Source organism: Haliotis rufescens, unplaced genomic scaffold, assembly GCF_023055435.1.
Source record: "Haliotis rufescens isolate VD_foot unplaced genomic scaffold, xgHalRufe1.0.p SCAF_5, whole genome shotgun sequence".
NCBI lineage: Eukaryota > Metazoa > Mollusca > Gastropoda > Lepetellida > Haliotidae > Haliotis > Haliotis rufescens.
Genome location: NW_025964223.1, coordinates 59,143,713 through 59,162,557, shown reverse-complemented (window position 1 = coordinate 59,162,557; position 18,845 = coordinate 59,143,713). Strand labels below are relative to the sequence as shown.

General features: G+C 41.0%; 1 protein-coding gene across 2 annotated transcripts in view; it reads left to right on the top strand.

Moving 5' to 3' along the window:
- Positions 1-18,845, top strand: part of LOC124140323 (protein O-mannosyl-transferase TMTC1-like) — a 91,210-nt gene that overhangs the window by 49,783 nt on the left and 22,582 nt on the right. For both annotated transcript variants that reach the window (XM_048383703.1, XM_048383704.1), the window contains exons 9-11: positions 10,869-11,033; positions 16,564-16,677; positions 18,473-18,616. In XM_048383703.1, the coding sequence (XP_048239660.1) occupies positions 10,869-11,033; positions 16,564-16,677; positions 18,473-18,616 (423 nt within the window). The remainder of the gene's footprint in view (positions 1-10,868; positions 11,034-16,563; positions 16,678-18,472; positions 18,617-18,845) is intronic.

The window sequence follows — 18,845 nt, the reverse complement described above, 5'->3', positions numbered from 1 at the left end:
ATGGAGATTACGACCGCCTCCGTGGTCTAGTGGTAGAGCATCCGACCGGAGAGTGGAAGGTCAGAGGTTAGACATTAATAGATGGTACTTGTTGTTACCCTGCCTGGAGCTCAGCATTAAGGGGCTAAAACAAGGACTGGTCGGCTCGGAGTCAGTATACTGTGTCTGAGTGGGGTATTCATGTTAAAGTGCAGCATGGTATCTCAGTGTGCTTGCACTATGAATCGGCATTAGTCCGGACTTGTACAAGCAGCCACACATACACGTGCATGCATGTCGCTTTATAAGTGCAATAATCTTGGACACGATGTTAAAACCCATCTCACCTCACCTACATAGAGATTACCACTCTCCCAGCCACTGATGTCATAGTCAAGACGTTATATTTATCAGCTATTATATGTTTTCAGTGTGGTGCCAAATGTTTAAGACATAGAAAACTACCAGTGATTACTTGTATCGTAGGCAAGACCAGCTTATGTTCTTGTTTTAATAACACTACTTGCCTATTTAAATCTAACTTCTTTAGGATTCATTATAAATTGGAGTACTAATATGTTAGAACCTACACTGAAACATCGCTCCTAATTGTAATAAAGAAGTGGTTCATCCATAGATCTTATCCTGACTGATTTTAATCTAATGGAAAAATTTTAAACAAAATAAATCAAAACAAATCTGTGTTTTTTAGGAAATAAACATTAGATCAACCCAGAAACATTTATCTTATCGGTTCTTAAATTGTTTGATAGGTGTTACATAGAAGTTAATGGATGACAAAGTAGACACAATTTATTGATAACAACTTCTTTATTTACTGTAAAGGCGTCATTTGGGTATAGATCCTTATACCGTTGTCCTTGCTTGACAACGGCATAAGGATCTTTACCGAAAAGTCGCTTTTCAGTAAATAAAGAAGTTGTTATTCATAAATTGTGTCTACTTTGTACCGATAATCAGTTCTTTGCTTTCTGCTTCTTGGCATAAATCTTGGCATCAGAGAAGTTGTTCCTGCCTTGGTGTAAGGAGCCCTACACTGTGGTGGGTGCATAATGCCCATATTCCCCCACATATGTAGGGCAGGAGGCACCTACTCGATCCTCAATAGTCATATTGTCAATCCTACCTGGCAATGTAGTTTTTTGTATCATTTGTACTCCAAAACCTTTTTCAATCTTGATGTATTTGAAAAGTTATCAAAAGCCCATTGAGGCAAAACTGTTTCTTGTAAGCGTCTATACATAGCCGTACAGGGTGTGATCAGGCCGAGGGGCGGAGAGAGTGCTGGAGAGAGTGCTTCAGTGACAGAATGAGATTGCAGGTGCAGACACGTGAAAAGAAAAATATAACCTGTAAGTGATTGGAGTATTTGTATGAGATGGGATATATCTTATATCAACTAGTACTCAAAAAGCCAATTTAAACTCAGAGGAAATAAATACGAGAACGAGGCGAGTACCGTACAGATCAACTAGACAGAAAGCAGTCACTGCTACCAATGCAAATTTATAACATTAATGTCTTCTTTCCTGATCTGTTCCAAATGCATCCATATCTTTTTTGGTTCAGTTTTTCAAATTTGATGTTTTTATTGCATTTTGTTTTTTTGCTTGTTTTGGGTAATATGAGATTTTATTTACATGTTATTGTTTACATTTACCTAAAAATGTGCTTGTGGTTATTAGACTTGGTATGCTACTGATTCTAACTTAGTGATTACTTATGCATGGTTAGGGAGTAGACTTGTAGCTTGCTACTGGTTCTAACTTAGTGATTACTTATGCATGGTTAGGGAGTAGACTTGTAGCTTGCTACTGGTTCTAACTTAGTGATTACTTATGCATGGTTAGGGAGTAGACTTGTAGCTTGCTACTGGTTCTAACTTAGTGATTACTTAAGCATGGTTAGGGAGCAGATTTGGCCTGCTACTGGTTCTAACTTAGTGATTACTCATGCAAATTTATAACATTAATGTCTTCTTTCCTGATCTGTTCCAAATGCATCCATATCTTTTTTGGTTCAGTTTTTCAAATTTGATGTTTTTATTGCATTTTGTTTATTTGCTTGTTTTGGGTAATATGAGATTTTATTTACATGTTATTGTTTACATTTACCTAAAAATGTGCTTGTGGTTTTTAGACTTGGTATGCTACTGATTCTAACTTAGTGATTACTTATGCATGGTTAGGGAGTAGACTTGTAGCTTGCTACTGGTTCTAACTTAGTGATTACTTATGCATGGTTAGGGAGTAGACTTGTAGCTTGCTACTGGTTCTAACTTAGTGATTACTTATGCATGGTTAGGGAGTAGACTTGTAGCTTGCTACTGGTTCTAACTTAGTGATTACTTATGCATGGTTAGGGAGCAGATTTGGCCTGCTACTGGTTCTAACTTAGTGATTACTCATGCAAATTTATAACATTAATGTCTTCTTTCCTGATCTGTTCCAAATGCATCCATATCTTTTTTGGTTCAGTTTTTCAAATTTGATGTTTTTATTGCATTTTGTTTATTTGCTTGTTTTGGGTAATATGAGATTTTATTTACATGTTATTGTTTACATTTACCTAAAAATGTGCTTGTGGTTTTTAGACTTGGTATGCTACTGATTCTAACTTAGTGATTACTTATGCATGGTTAGGGAGTAGACTTGTAGCTTGCTACTGGTTCTAACTTAGTGATTACTTATGCATGGTTAGGGAGTAGACTTGTAGCTTGCTACTGGTTCTAACTTAGTGATTACTTATGCATGGTTAGGGAGCAGATTTGGCCTGCTACTGGTTCTAACTTAGTGATTACTTATGCATGGTTAGGGAGCAGACTTGTAGCTTGCTACTGATTCTAACTTAGTGATTACTTATGCATGGTTAGGGAGCAGACTTGGCCTGCTACTGGTTCTAACTTAGTGATTACTTATGCATGGTTAGGGAGCAGACTTGTAGCTTGCTACTGATTCTAACTTAGTGATTACTTATGCATGGTTAGGGAGCAGACTTGGCATGCTACTGGTTCTAACTTAGTGATTACTTATGCATTGTTAGGGAGTAGACTTGTAGCTTGCTACTGGTTCTAACTTAGTGATTACTTATGCATGGTTAGGGAGCAGACTTGGTCTGCTACTGGTTCTAATTTAGTGATTACTTTTGCATGGTTAGGGAGCAGACTTGGCCTGCTACTGGTTCTAACTTAGTGATTACTTATGCATGGTTAGGGAGTAGACTTGTAGCTTGCTACTGGTTCTAACTTAGTGATTACTTATGCATGGTTAGGGAGTAGACTTGTAGCTTGCTACTGGTTCTAACTTAGTGATTACTTATGCATGGTTAGGGAGCAGACTTGGCCTGCTACTGGTTCTAACTTAGTGATTACTTATGCATGGTTAGGGAGTAGACTTGTAGCTTGCTACTGGTTCTAACTTAGTGATTACTTATGCATGGTTAGGGAGCAGATTTGGCCTGCTACTGGTTCTAACTTAGTGATTACTTATGAATGGTTAGGGAGTAGACTTGTAGCTTGCTACTGGTTCTAACTTAGTGATTACTTATGCATGGTTAGGGAGCAGACTTGGCCTGCTACTGGTTCTAATTTAGTGATTACTTTTGCATGGTTAGGGAGCAGACTTGGCCTGCTACTGGTTCTAACTTAGTGATTACTTATGCATGGTTAGGGAGTAGACTTGTAGCTTGCTACTGGTTCTAACTTAGTGATTACTTATGCATGGTTAGGGAGTAGACTTGTAGCTTGCTACTGGTTCTAACTTAGTGATTACTTATGCATGGTTAGGGAGCAGACTTGGCATGCTACTGGTTCTAACTTAGTGATTACTTATGCATTGTTAGGGAGTAGACTTGTAGCTTGCTACTGGTTCTAACTTAGTGATTACTTATGCATGGTTAGGGAGCAGACTTGGCATGCTACTGGTTCTAACTTAGTGATTACTTATGCATTGTTAGGGAGTAGACTTGTAGCTTGCTACTGGTTCTAACTTAGTGATTACTTATGCATGGTTAGGGAGCAGACTTGGCCTGCTACTGGTTCTAATTTAGTGATTACTTTTGCATGGTTAGGGAGCAGACTTGGCCTGCTACTGGTTCTAACTTAGTGATTACTTATGCATGGTTAGGGAGTAGACTTGTAGCTTGCTACTGGTTCTAACTTAGTGATTACTTATGCATGGTTAGGGAGTAGACTTGTAGCTTGCTACTGGTTCTAACTTAGTGATTACTTATGCATGGTTAGGGAGCAGACTTGGCCTGCTACTGGTTCTAACTTAGTGATTACTTATGCATGGTTAGGGAGTAGACTTGTAGCTTGCTACTGGTTCTAACTTAGTGATTACTTATGCATGGTTAGGGAGCAGATTTGGCCTGCTACTGGTTCTAACTTAGTGATTACTTATGAATGGTTAGGGAGTAGACTTGTAGCTTGCTACTGATTCTAACTTAGTGATTACTTATGCATGGTTAGGGAGCAGACTTGGCCTGCTACTGGTTCTAATTTAGTGATTACTTATGCATGGTTAGGGAGTAGACTTGTAGCTTGCTACTGGTTCTAACTTAGTGATTACTTATGCATGGTTAGGGAGTAGACTTGTAGCTTGCTACTGGTTCTAACTTAGTGATTACTTATGCATGGTTAGGGAGCAGACTTGGCCTGCTACTGGTTCTAACTTAGTGATTACTTATGCATGGTTAGGGAGTAGACTTGTAGCTTGCTACTGGTTCTAACTTAGTGATTACTTATGCATGGTTAGGGAGCAGATTTGGCCTGCTACTGGTTCTAACTTAGTGATTACTTATGAATGGTTAGGGAGTAGACTTGTAGCTTGCTACTGATTCTAACTTAGTGATTACTTATGCATGGTTAGGGAGCAGACTTGGCCTGCTACTGGTTCTAATTTAGTGATTACTTTTGCATGGTTAGGGAGCAGACTTGGCCTGCTACTGGTTCTAACTTAGTGATTACTTATGCATGGTTAGGGAGTAGACTTGTAGCTTGCTACTGGTTCTAACTTAGTGATTACTTATGCATGGTTAGGGAGTAGACTTGTAGCTTGCTACTGGTTCTAACTTAGTGATTACTTATGCATGGTTAGGGAGCAGACTTGGCATGCTACTGGTTCTAACTTAGTGATTACGTATGCATGGTTAGGGAGCAGACTTGGCATGCTACTGGTTCTAACTTAGTGATTACTTATGCATGGTTAGGGAGCAGACATGGCATGCTACTGGTTCTGACTTAGTGATTACTTATGCATGGTTGGGGAGCAATGTATGCTGTAATACAGCCCAACCAAAGGTTAGGACTATGTTGACATCACCAAGCCTGGATGAGTCCACAGCATTTTCGAACTGATTACATATTACACAGTGATTTGGGGACTTGTGCCACCCACACAGCCATCACAGCGCTTTTAGCCATCCTGCGGCAGCCAAATATTGTGGTACAAATCTCGACCATATCCAGTTATTGATGCACATGTGTGGTGTCCTTAAATACGAACATAAATAAACATGACACATGTCTACACCTCGAAGGTTGTTTTGCACGACGACAGTTACAACAAACTGTTCTGCCGATGTTTGTTTTTGATAGAGCCCCAGGGGTGGTGTGTCCGGTCTTACACTGGGGTCCAGTGACTTGTCATCTTAATAGATATCTGCCCAAGTTGTCAACACTCAGCCACTGCTCAAAATATAAAGATCAGATTACAAAATGGAGATTATTTCTGTGGTATTCATGTGTAGGGAGACTTAGCAGAGAGTCTCTATGTCTGTCAGAAGTGCTGCCCCAGGGAATAGCACATGAATGTGTCCATGTGTTGAATGGTGAAGGTTTTGTCTGGGGATGGCTAGTTTTATCTATATGGATCTATCATTTATTAGAAAGAATTAACCTTTCACTAAAGAGAGTGAGAGAGGGAGTTTGGTTTACTGATACTTTGAATTTGATTTTGAGTTGGGAGGTAGGTGCTTGATGGGAGCTGCTTTGGGAGACAGGTGCTTGATGGGAGCTGGCTTGGGAGGTAGGTGCTTGATGGGAGCTGCTTTGGTAGGCAGGTGCTTGATGGGAGCTGGGTTGGGAGGTAGGTGCTTGATGGGAGCTGCTTTGGGAGGTAGGTGCTTGATGGGAGCTGGGTTGGGAGGTAGGTGCTTGATGGGAGCTGGTTTGGGAGGCAGCTGCTTGATGGGAGCTGGGTTGGGAGGTAGGTGCTTGATGGGAGCTGCTTTGGGAGGCAGCTGCTTGATGGGAGCTGCTTTGGGAGGTAGGTGCTTGATAGGAGCTGGTTTGGGAGGCAGCTGCTTGATGGGAGCTGGGTTGGGAGGTAGGGGCTTTATGGGAGCTGGGTTGGGAGGCAGGTGCTTGATGGGAGCTGGGTTGGGAGGTAGGTGCTTGATGGGAGCTGTTTTGGGAGGCAGGTGCTTGATGGGAGCTGGGTTGGGAGGCGGGAGCTGGGTTGGGAGGGAGGTGCTTGATGGGAGCTGGGTTGGGAGGCAGGTGCTTGATGGGAGCTGGTTTGGGAGGCAGCTGCTTGATGGGAGCTCGGTTGGGAGGTAGGTGCTTGATGGGAGCTGTTTTGGGAGGCAGGTGCTTGATTGGAGCTGGGTTTGGAGGCAGGTGCTTGATGGGAGCTGGGTTGGGAGGCAGGTGATTGATGGGAGCTGGGTTGGGAGGGAGGTGCTTGATGGGAGCTGCGGTGAGGAGTTGAATCATCTTAGGCTCTTCATGTTGTGTCCACCAATGCTGACCACTCTCAGTGCTGTTATGGACTGTGGTGTGGTGATCAGGCCATTGTGTGTGGTGGGGCAAGAGAATTCAGCGAACATGAGGTTGTTATCATAACTTAACTCCTGGATGTTTTACCCTCTTTAATAGCCTTGTTATTCTCCATGCCTTTAAAGACCCTGTCTTATGTCATGTTAAACCTTTTGGAAGCGATCCATGAACAACTTTTATGAGAATGTTTAATATTTTGTAATTCTAGCAATGAAACATGTTGTTACAAAACAAGGTTGGCCTGTTTTTGTCACTGCAGCATTAGAATAATGTATAACAAAAGCCCCTGATGGGAGATTTACCGTATAAGTATCTGACCTGATGGACAAATTGTAACTAATACCATGTGAAAACAGCACGGTTGATCTTTTGTCACACCTGTTTAATGCTTGTAGTATTACATTAACAGTACACAGGAATAAGTTAAGCATGTAACTGATCTGCATGCTCAACCTGGGTCCCTCCAGTCTTTCCCAGGTAGTAACATTGTGAGTACCTGACAGGGCTCCTAGCTTCGGATGTAATCAATATGTTGCAACCTTTGAATCAGAATACAACCCTTTGACATTATGTTACAAACAATTTGCATGATAAAGTGTTCATTGTGGTCCCCCCCCCCCCCCCCCCCCCCCCCCACCACCACCCCACCCTGTTCAACAATTTGATTGCCTTTTAACCAGTCTTTATGTGAAATTTGTATGGTTTAACTTATGTTATTTAGTATCAACAAGATTGTGTGACGTGTTGATACAAACAGCCTCTTGTGTGTTTATGTCAGCTTGCTAATCTCTCAGGATCCAGCACTCAAACATTCCATAATGTTTGTCACATTAAATGGAGATTTTTTGAATATCTACAGGTTCTTTAGAGTTCTCACACCTCCTTAATATCAGTTGTAAAGTCACAGTTAAGTCCAGCATTGATGAAGGATGTCTTCCAGAGCTGTCAGGCTTGACTTCTCCACAAGGGCACCTGCTGGTTCTGAGTGTTTTATGTGTAAATAATGAGGACTGTTCCCTTGGCTTGTTTGTTTGTTGTGCTGGTTTTTCTAAAGAGCTTGCATAAAGCAAGATTGATGATAATTTTCGCAAATTCTGACAATTGGTTTTCAAAGTGATAGTGTGCCGAAAAACAGGATAAATGCACATCTCATGCGTTTAGGAGATTAGATTTTGACAGCCGCATTTCATGTTTCCTGATGCAATGATGTCATTCACGTATGGATAATACTGCATCACCAGTCTTGACAAAACTTATTTCCTGCTGGTGTAATCTTGAACATTTATCAGAGACATGGCGGGCAATGAAGGAAGGATAATCACTTCAGCTAGGCAGGAGGGTCTTCTAAGTGTTTATGTGAAGAGTGGGGACTAATTCTAAACTCTACTGATTTGTTCATGGTAGACCATCAAACCCTGTTATCTCCAAGGACTCTCAGTGTACGGATGAGTTTGAACCTGTTACTTTGTTGTGATGATATATTTACCAATAATATAGACCATTTATCTCATATTAAAGATAAACATATATATGCGCATATTTTGTAAATGAATTGGTCTGATTTATTAATTATGTATAAGCTTGTAGCCTTATGTCAGCCTTGGTTTGATGTATATACTCACCACCAAAAGAAACATGAACCATGGAATCCATGAAGTTTGTACGTTAAGAGTATGTGAGTGAGTGAGTATGGTTTTATGTAGCTTTTAGCAATATTCCAGCAATATCACGGCGGGGTACACCAGAAATGGGCTTCACACATTGTACCCATGTCAGGAATCGAACCTGGGTCTTCGGCCTGACGAGCAAACGCTTTAACCACAAGGCTACACTTGTACGTTTAGAGATGTTTCCAGTGTGTATTAATTAATGACAAAAAACAATCAGTCAAGTGTTACCACAGTGTGTCTTTATTCTTATCACGATAGGCTGCACATGATTTCCGGACTTAACATGCTAATCGTGCACGAGACAAATGGTGCATCTTGAGTCATGGATCTATCACATTCATAAGCATCGGTTCACATAACATACCAGTATGTTCGTTTGTGCATAAACCAATCTAATTTCTCTTGAATATGAGTAGTCTTTATATATTAACCAACATATCTGGTCTTCACGTTTCTTTTGGCGGTGTGTATTGTAACGAAACTTTGATGTCAGTCTGAGTCAAACTGCTCATTTGGAAACTTGTGTATCCTTGTGTTCTAAATCTCTTCTATATAATGGCTCTTCCGGGAGACTAGCTTCAGACAATCTGCAAGACATAGGTTAGGGCTCAGTCACACATTCAGGAATTTTACTGCCGTCCTTGAAAGGACCATTCCCAATTAAAATTTGTCAAAAGTCTGATCAAGATCCTGTGATTCGTGGCAGGAAACTCACAAACAATCAGCTCCAGCTGAATTCGTCACGATTCTCACGTTTTCAATCTGAATCTGATCACATTTGTATCTTCCGCATGGTAAAAACGGCCGAATCTGTCCCGCAATCTGGACTCAATAAAAAAGAAACGGCAATGAACAATTCATGCCAGTTCATTACGACAGCATCCCGATCCACAGGACATCGTCCAGGCAACACAGGACATTGTTATGATTTTGATCCGATACAGCAGAATCTGTCACGACATAGTCACGATTGTAATCCGACTAGACAAAATCGGCTGAGTTTTGTGAATGTTACCGGATGCACCATACTGTCGGGAGTGCTTGGACCTTTTCCGAATCGTAGGACTCGGTTACGAATGTATGCAACTGCGTTCAGACAATGATAGGACATTCCAGATGATTGAGGATAGTAATCCAACTTTTTCACTTTCGTGTCATAGCGCTGTCTGATCTCAAACGGGAGCCATAATGGGCACTGTGTGAACCTGGCCTAACTTACAGGGCATTCTCACACAACTTTACTTCTCCGATTCCAACTGTGCATCGTCGATCTATCTGGCAATAAATTATTACCCTGATTTCACAGAGATGAAGTCTCATTTTCACAGAAGACACTAATTACAGCATTTAGAGGTTGCCAGGAGGTGGGCAGCTTTGTAGGGTAACTAGCAGTCACTGCTGATAGCTGTTTACAGCAAATGTCCCCTCCTTAGAAAGTATATCATCACTGCCTGGTCCGGTTAGAAATAGATAGTTTGTCTGTAGGTGTCATCTATATGTATGGATGATGGATGTCTTGCAGTTAAACATACTGTGACTTCTATGTTGAACTGGGTTACCTGTAGATTAACCAAGCTAAATTGAATTTGGAACAGCAAATGTAAACTTTCAGGAATTAAAGTTTCAAAGTTTGGTGTCACCGGTAGGAGCAATGTTGTCTATTCATTTGTTCAGCAGTTTAACCAAGAACAAAAGTTTCAAAAAAATAACAATTTGTCAAAAATGTATATGACTTAAATAAACAATGGAAATGTTTTCGGCCACAACTTGTAAAGACACGCTCTTTAACAGAGCATTTCATTCTGCCGGAGACAACACAGCATATATGGTACCACATAGCCTTGCTCCAAGGCTGTGTACTGAAAGAAAAAGCCATGGATGTGTAGTAATTCTATCCTCCTACGGGGGCACGGATGGCCCAGTCGTCTAAGGTGCTGTGATTCGCTATGCAGAGTTGCGTTCCTTGGGCTCGCCAGAAACCTATGATTGTGGCTTCGAATCCCGGTTCACCCTGATTATGTTTCTAGGTTTGTCAGCACCATACCTGTGCTCGTGGGTTTCACCGAAGTGGTAAACGTCTGAGACCTGCATCACTTCAGGCTTTCCTCCCACATTAAGCTGACACGCCGTGATATGACTGGAATACTGTTAAAGGCGGCGTTAAACCCAACTCACTCACTCACTATCCTCCTAATAGGCAAGTCTAGATATGTGGACAGTACATCTAAGGACTCTAGTCTCTTATTGGGATAACTTGTTCTTATTATTTACATAATCTAGAAATTATGATTTAAACTAATAGTTGTTGCCTTAGATATGTCTTAGATATGCCTTAGATACAGCATGCTCCTCCATAACATTTTTTGTGTATTTAGAAGTTGGTCAGACTTGATTGCTCCAACGTGTTGTTGATGTTGCAGCCTAGGGTTCAGCCTACTGGTGGGGTATGGGTTGATGGTGTTGCTGCGACGATGCCGAGAGAACAGGAAGCACCTGATGATGGCCCTGCTTGCATACCTGGCCATTCTCGCCACCAAGACATGGACGCAAAACGCTGTCTGGATGTCTAGAGAGGCCCTGTTTAGGTGAGTTAGAAGACTTTAAACAGAAGCGTCAATCAAGAGAGGCCCTTTTTGGGTGAATTTTAGGGTTTTATCAGAACCTTGAGAGGGCCCCATTACGGTTGGTTATTGGAACATACAGACCTTTGTCTATACGTGAGGCCCTGTTATGTGAGGTAGTTGGATCATGTAGCAACACACTGTTCTACTTTACAGAGTCCCTGTTTGGGTGCACTAGGTATTGTGTCAGAGAACTGTCTATACAATCTTCTCTCTGGTGATCTTGTACAGAACACAGTGTTGATCGGTCAGCTGGTTTGATCAGCCAGAGAGTGGGGCTATGGCTGAATAGTATCATGGTATGAAATCAACTGGCATTGTTGTTTTCACTTGCGCAGGTGACCTTGTACAACTGCTTATTTATATTGCATGTTAGCAAAACAAAAGCTTACTTCAGTTGACACACAGCAAACAGGATGTGTAATCATTATCCAAACAATCTTTACAATCCAGGATGTAAATAATCTTTTTTAAGATATGTTAAAAAAGAGTGTTATGGTATCATTGTCAAATAAACAAAGAGACAAAACCCTCTCCATATCCAACAGATATGTCTGCATAAAGCAGAGTCAATTGTACGATTCCGACTACATCATGAGCATGTGTTCTAATAGTGGTCTAGTGGTAGAGCATCTGCCCGGAGAGCAGAAGGTCCAGGGTTTGATCACCGACCGACATACCAAAAGATGTTGAAAGATGTTGCTTGTTGTTACCCTGCCTGGCGTCGGCATTAAGGGGCTCTAAACAAGGAGTGGTCGGCTCGGAGTCGGTATACTGTGTCTGAGTGGGGTATTCATGTTAAACTGTTGCATGGTATCTCAGTGTGCTAGAACTATAAATCGGCATCATCCCAAACACATGCAAAGGCAAGTCAATTGTTAATCAGAACAAAACAAGGGAACATATCGTACAAGTAAAAATAGGGAATTGCATCGGACAATTTTCACTCTACCACAGTGAAATTAAGGAACCCTGTTTAACCGATGTTTAATCTGTTTGCAAACCTACAATTTCACCTTGCAGTTTTCACTCTACCACAATGTTACCTGGAACAATGTTCAACCTGTTTGCGAACCCCCCTGCCTTGTGATGTTATCATCCGTATACCCCAACAGCTATTCTCGACCAAAGATTATGCTATGGGCTTCCACCCCTCTCATACAAGTCTAATATTTTCACAAGAAGGTTTGACAAATACTAAACCAGCTTTGTCGACCGTATATTCTCATTCTGTGTATAATCCTGAAGTAATGGCGACTGTGATGTTGACCAATGTCACACCTGGATTGATCAAAGGAGACACCTGGATGGGGGGTCTGTGGGCAGGTAGAGGTGTAATCCAGGTAACAGGTACTTGGTGACGGAACAAGTGTTTTCACAGGACATCCATCCCTGATGTTGTGCAATTAGATGCGGAAGAAGTGGATTGATATCAGCTTAACTATTAGGGAATTTTGTATGATTAATGGAGAAACTCTGTTGTATGAATTAAATATATTTGAACATAGACTTTTTTAATTATGGTAATTGAACAGAATTTCTGATGTGTTCATACAAATGAGAATGGGACTTGACAAATGTCGTGTTACAGCTACGATGTGTCAATATAAATGATTTTAATATGCACATGACTAATTCATTGAACCAATCTGATTTTTCTCAGAAGTATGTAAGACTCGGGTTAGAATAGGTCTTCAGCAACTCATGATTTTGTAAACGGATTTTAATATGCACATGACTAATTCTTTGCACATGACTAATTCATTGAACCAATCTAATTTTTCTCAGAAGTGTGTAAGACCAGGGGTAGAATAGCTCTTCAGCAACTCATGCTTGCTGTAAAAGGTGACTATGCTTGTCGTATGAGGTGACTATGCTTGTCGTAAGAGGCGACTAATGAGTTTGGGTGGTCAGACTTGCCAGCTTGGTTGATGCATGTTATTGTATCGCAATGGCATAGATAGATGCTTATGATATCAATCACTGGATTTTCTGGTTTAGACTCGAATATTTACAACCCGCCGTCATATAGATGGAATATTGCCAAATGCGGCGTTAAACAACATACAGAAGCAGTGTGTAAGGATTGTACAAAATAACGGGGAACGTTTTATCTTGGGTCACTGATCTGGTGACTCGGAGAGTAGTTGGATTGCTGACCACGTTCGTCAGCTTGACTCCTAGGAGTTTCTAGGTCTTCTGCCCTGCCCCACACTGGAGCACATGTAGCACATGGAGCACATGTGGTGTCACCTTCGGCAAGTGACTTTGTTCAAAATGTGCCTCTGTTTGCTCAGCAGTGAGTGGGTACCCGGTAGGATGAGATGGTAATGTGGCTGTTAACCTTCTAGCGCCTCACAGGCAGGTTGGGTTGTATACTCCCTAGGGAGCTGAGAAAGAAAATGGAATACACCCTGATCCATTGACCAGGATAATAATGTAGCATTTTGAGCACGCTTTAGGGTGTGGAATTGGTGCATTATGAATATGCACATTATTTTTACATTATTTGCACACAGTAAAGATTTGCTCCACAAGTTGAAAAATCAATTGTTGTCCCCCGCCGCGCGAAGCGCGAAGCGGGGGATATAGTATTCACGACCGTCCGTACGTCCCACCTGTTTGTTGCCGCGATATCTCAAGAACTAAACACTGGATTGTCTTCATATTTGGAACTATGGTGTATATACAGACTCCGCAGACACCAGTCGGTTTTGGTGACCTTGACCCCATTTTCAAGGTCACAGCAGGCATATCTGCTTTTGGAATTGGAAAACGGTGTTGCCGCGATATCTCAAGAACTAATCTCTGGATTGTCTTCCTATTTGGTACTAGGGTGTATATACGGACTCCGCAGACACCAGTCGGTTTTGGTGACCTTGACCCCATTTTCAAGGTCACAGCAGGCAAATCTGCTTTTGGAGTTGGAAAACGGTGTTGCCGCGATATCTCAAGAACTAATCGCTGGATTGTCTTCATATTTGGTATTTTGGTGTATATACAGGCGGGGGACATTTGGTCACTTCTGTGACAAATACTTGTTTTCCTCATTTTCGCCACATGTAATTCTGTACTTGATCCTATCTGAAAAAAAGGTAAAAAAAGGCTATTTGAAGTCATTGGCATTTAAAGAAAAATATTTTAAAAATTTCCATTTTGAGTGTACTAGAATAGGGCTGGTTTCCTTTTTCTATATTTTGTGTGTTTAGAAATTGTACATAATTTACAATTTCCTTTTCATCTTGACTCTTCATTATTTTGATATTCACCTGTATATGAAAAGGACAGACTGATATAGCATTCCTATAATCACACATTGCATACAGTGCTTGACATTTTCAGTTCAGATTAACAGTAGCTGAATATTTACTGGACCAAAAAATCTGTATTTTCAGTCCTCCTTATGATTTGACTCCATTATTTCCGTATCGACTTGTAGAGGAAAGTAAACCTCTGAACCAATATTGATCTACAAAAATAATAGTATCTTTCTGCTTCGTGTAGAGGAGGTTAAAGGGCCCTCCATACTACCAGACTGGGCAGTAGGTATTATCACATAACATGCATGGGTGATTATAGCTGTAGTGGGCCGTGTAGTGTGGTTCCTGCGCCTCAAGGCATAGACAGTCTGCTAGCTATGACAGGTTCCCTTAGATCTTCACAACTGCCACCCAATTATTCACAGACAGTCTCACAGAAATTGGTAGAAAGTACATGTGCAGTGTATGTCCCCCTGACATTGACAGTCAGTTAGGTGTAACAGGTACCCCCAGATCTTCATAGCACACCTCCCACCCAAACAGTCACAGACAGTCTCACAGAAAATGGTGGAAAGTACATGTGCAGTTTTTGTCTCTTGACATTGACAGTGAGCTAGATGTAACAGGTACCCTCAGATCTACATACCTCCCACCCAAACAGTCACAGACAGTCTCACAGAAAATGGTAGAAAGTACATGTGCAGTTTTTGTCTCTTGACATTGACAATCAGCTAGATGTAACAGGTACCCTCAGATCTTCATAGCACACCTCCCACCCAAACAGTCACAGACAATCTCACAGAAACTGGTACAAAGTAAACATGCAAATATTATCAGAGCTGTGATGGGGCGAGGCTGAGTATCATTGTAAATGCCGTGTCAATAACGACAGCGTTGCCTCCCGAGAATCTCAGTTTTGATTAAGTGTACAGGGCCACAGCTTATAAGATTCCTGTTCTCGATGTGACAAGCATTTGCTTCCCTTGATTAGCGTCGACCATGAAGAAATTCAAGCATGTCTTTGTATATCTTGTCAGATTTTGTAAATGGAAATCCAGTTTTTTGGTTAGTTGTATGTGTGAAGTGTGGCTCGGAGCTGGTTGTGTCGCTGCAGCAACCGCTTGATAACAAGCTGAGACACACGGCTCCGTCATTGTCCACTTTTGTGAGCAAATACTCTTCTAAATGGTTACCAATTTACTTAGTGAATTGCATATTTGCTAAAAAGTTTAGACACGTGCACAGTAAGACCTGAGTTTGGGAAGTGAATAAGGTTCAAAATGTCTTGTTTTTATAACAACAATAGAACACTGGGCCCTTGTGCTGGGAGGTGCAGGGCACTTGTGCACTTGTGCAGGGATGGGGAGGCCTATTGGGACAGGTGATGATGTTGCAGTTTCCGATTCAGAGGCTGTTTGTTTGCAAAATATTTGTCTTCAATCCTTACATTATTGAAAAAATTATTTCCACATTTTTAAAATGTGTCAAAATATTTGAAGACGTCTTATGCTTGTTATTTTATTTATACGTACGATTTTGAAGAATTACTAGAATCATCACTCGGTGACTGGACTTGAGTAGACTTAGATGTGAAGTAGAGAAATGTCTTTTTAATTCACTCAATATGATTATTATTTTCTTATTAATCTGAGATAGTTGTATGATAATAGTTTCAAAAGCTGGGATGTCGGTTTTTGATAAAATGATTGAATGACTTAAATTGTTGGAGAGAGCTGGCATGTTAGCTTGTGACATAGTTTTCAATTCCGGTTTTATTGAGTCGTATTATTATCCTGCAGCTGTTTATTACCTCAGCGTGGTTCATGACTGAGAGTTTTATGTGTCTGTTCTGAGTAAGACTCTCGAGTCACGTTGTAGTAATACAGTGTTAAAGTGCTGTGTCTGTCTAGGAGGTAATAACCTAAGTGAAATGAAACAGAGAAAGACATGATATTGACAAGGAGTGAGAGTTCAGTGGATATCAGTGCCATTGAAAGAACTGACAGTTTTGTCCCATGCAATAAAACAACCTTTCAAATAACTATGAAATATCTCTATCCAAGGACCGCACACATTGGCAAATATAAACCTCTTCCTTTCAACTGATATTAATTCTCACCCAAAAGTTTTCTTTTATAATGTCATCAAATATTCTGCTGTTTTTGAATTAGAACCAAAGTATGGTTTGTTGGTGTTGGTTTTATGTTGTTAACTTACCCAGCGGCTCTCCACAGGTCTGGCGTGAAGACACTTCCTGACAACGCCAAGGTGCACTACAACTACGGCAACTACCTCAAAGACATCGGCAACTCCCAGGAAGCTGTTCTACACTACAAGAAGTCTCTCCAGTCAGTGGTTTGCCTTTTACTGTTACGAGCTCGTATTTCATAATCTGAAGGTGTTACAAAAATATTGTAAAAACAGTTTTGGGAAAAAGAAAATGTTTTTGAAGTAAATGAGAAACATCCCAAAACTAAATACTTGCAAAGAATGAGTTAATGTTGTTTGGACGTATGACAACAAATAGAGAGTTGGGGACATATGACAATGAATAGAGAGTTGGGGACATATGACAATAAATAGAGAGTTGGGGACGTATGACAATGAATAGAGAGCTGGGGACGTATGACAATGAATAGAGAGCTGGGGACGTATGACAATGAATAGAGAGTTGGAGACGTATGACAATGAATAGAGAGTTGGATACGTATGACAATGAATAGAGAGTTGGAGACGTATGACAATGAATAGAGAGTTGGGGACGTATGACAATGAATAGAGAGTTGGAGACGTATGACAATGAATAGAGAGTTGGGGACGTATGACAATGAATAGAGAGTTGGAGACGTATGACAATGAATAGAGAGTTGGGGACTTATGACAATGAATAGAGAGTTGGGGACATATGACAATGAATAGAGAGTTGGAGACGTATGACAATGAATAGAGAGTTGGGGACGTATGACAATGAATAGAGAGTTGGAGACGTATGACAATGAATAGAGAGTTGGGGACTTATGACAATGAATAGAGAGTTGGGGACATATGACAATGAATAGAGAGTTGGAGACGTATGACAATGAATAGAGAGTTGGGGACATATGACAAAGAATAGAGAGTTGGGGATATATGACAATGAATAGAGAGTTGGGGATATATGACAATGAATAGAGAGTTGGGGACGTATGACAAAGAATAGAGAGTTGGAGACGTATGACAATGAATAGAGAGTTGGAGACGTATGACAATGAATAGAGAGTTGGGGACGTATGACAATGAATAGAGAGTTGGGGATATATGACAATGAATAGAGAGTTGGGGACGTATGACAATGAATAGAGAGTTCGGGACATATGACAATGAATAGAGAGTTGGAGACGTATGACAATGAATAGAGAGTTGGAGACATATGACAATGAATAGAGAGTTGGGGATATATGACAATGAATAGAGAGTTGGGGACGTATGACAATGAATAGAGAGTTGGGGACATATGACAAAGAATAGAGAGTTGGAGACGTATGACAATGAATAGAGAGTTGGATACGTATGACAATGAATAGAGAGTTGGGGACGTATGACAATGAATAGAGAGTTGGAGACGTATGACAATGAATAGAGAGTTGGGGACTTATGACAATGAATAGAGAGTTGGGGACGTATGACAATGAATAGAGAGTTGGGGACATATGACAAAGAATAGAGAGTTGGAGACGTATGACAATGAATAGAGAGTTGGAGACGTATGACAATGAATAGAGAGTTGGGGACGTATGACAATGAATAGAGAGTTGGGGACATATGACAATGAATAGAGAGTTGGGGACATATGACAATGAATAGAGAGTTGGGGACATATGACAATGAATAGAGAGTTGGGGACATATGACAATGATTAGAGAGTTGGGGATGTATTCTGTACCCATGTGCTTAACAGACATGATAATATATGTACGGCCATTATCTAGCATATACCAATCAGCCAGTCCCAAAATGATTCTCCCAGTACACTATTAGGCACACTCATTGAGGCTAGGTGTAATCTCCCAATGTGTGTTTATTTGTAAGAACAAACATCAATGGGTTAAGTCGACTGTGTATGTGTGTGTATATTTGTGTTCACTCCGCTGGTTTCTCCTCCAGACTCTACCCCCACCATGCCAGTGTCTACAACAATTTGGGGACAGTGGTGACCAATCAGACGGAGGCAGAGATCCTGTACAAGATGGCACTCAAACTTTTACCCAATCACAAGGGAGCTTACATCAACCTTGGGCAACTTCTGTAGTGAGTTTGACATCTTTGATCTCAGATAAAACCCCATATCTATGAGAGGGACTCTACATACTCTATAGATTGTTGTGGCTGTACCCACCCTGTTCCCACCCTGTACCCACCCTGTTCACACCCCTGCTTGATCAAACACATGTCTGGGAGTCTCTTACTCTAGGTCACAGGCTGGATGTAAAAGTGGGAATGAGAAAGGCGTTGATGTTATATTACTTGTCTTCTTAGA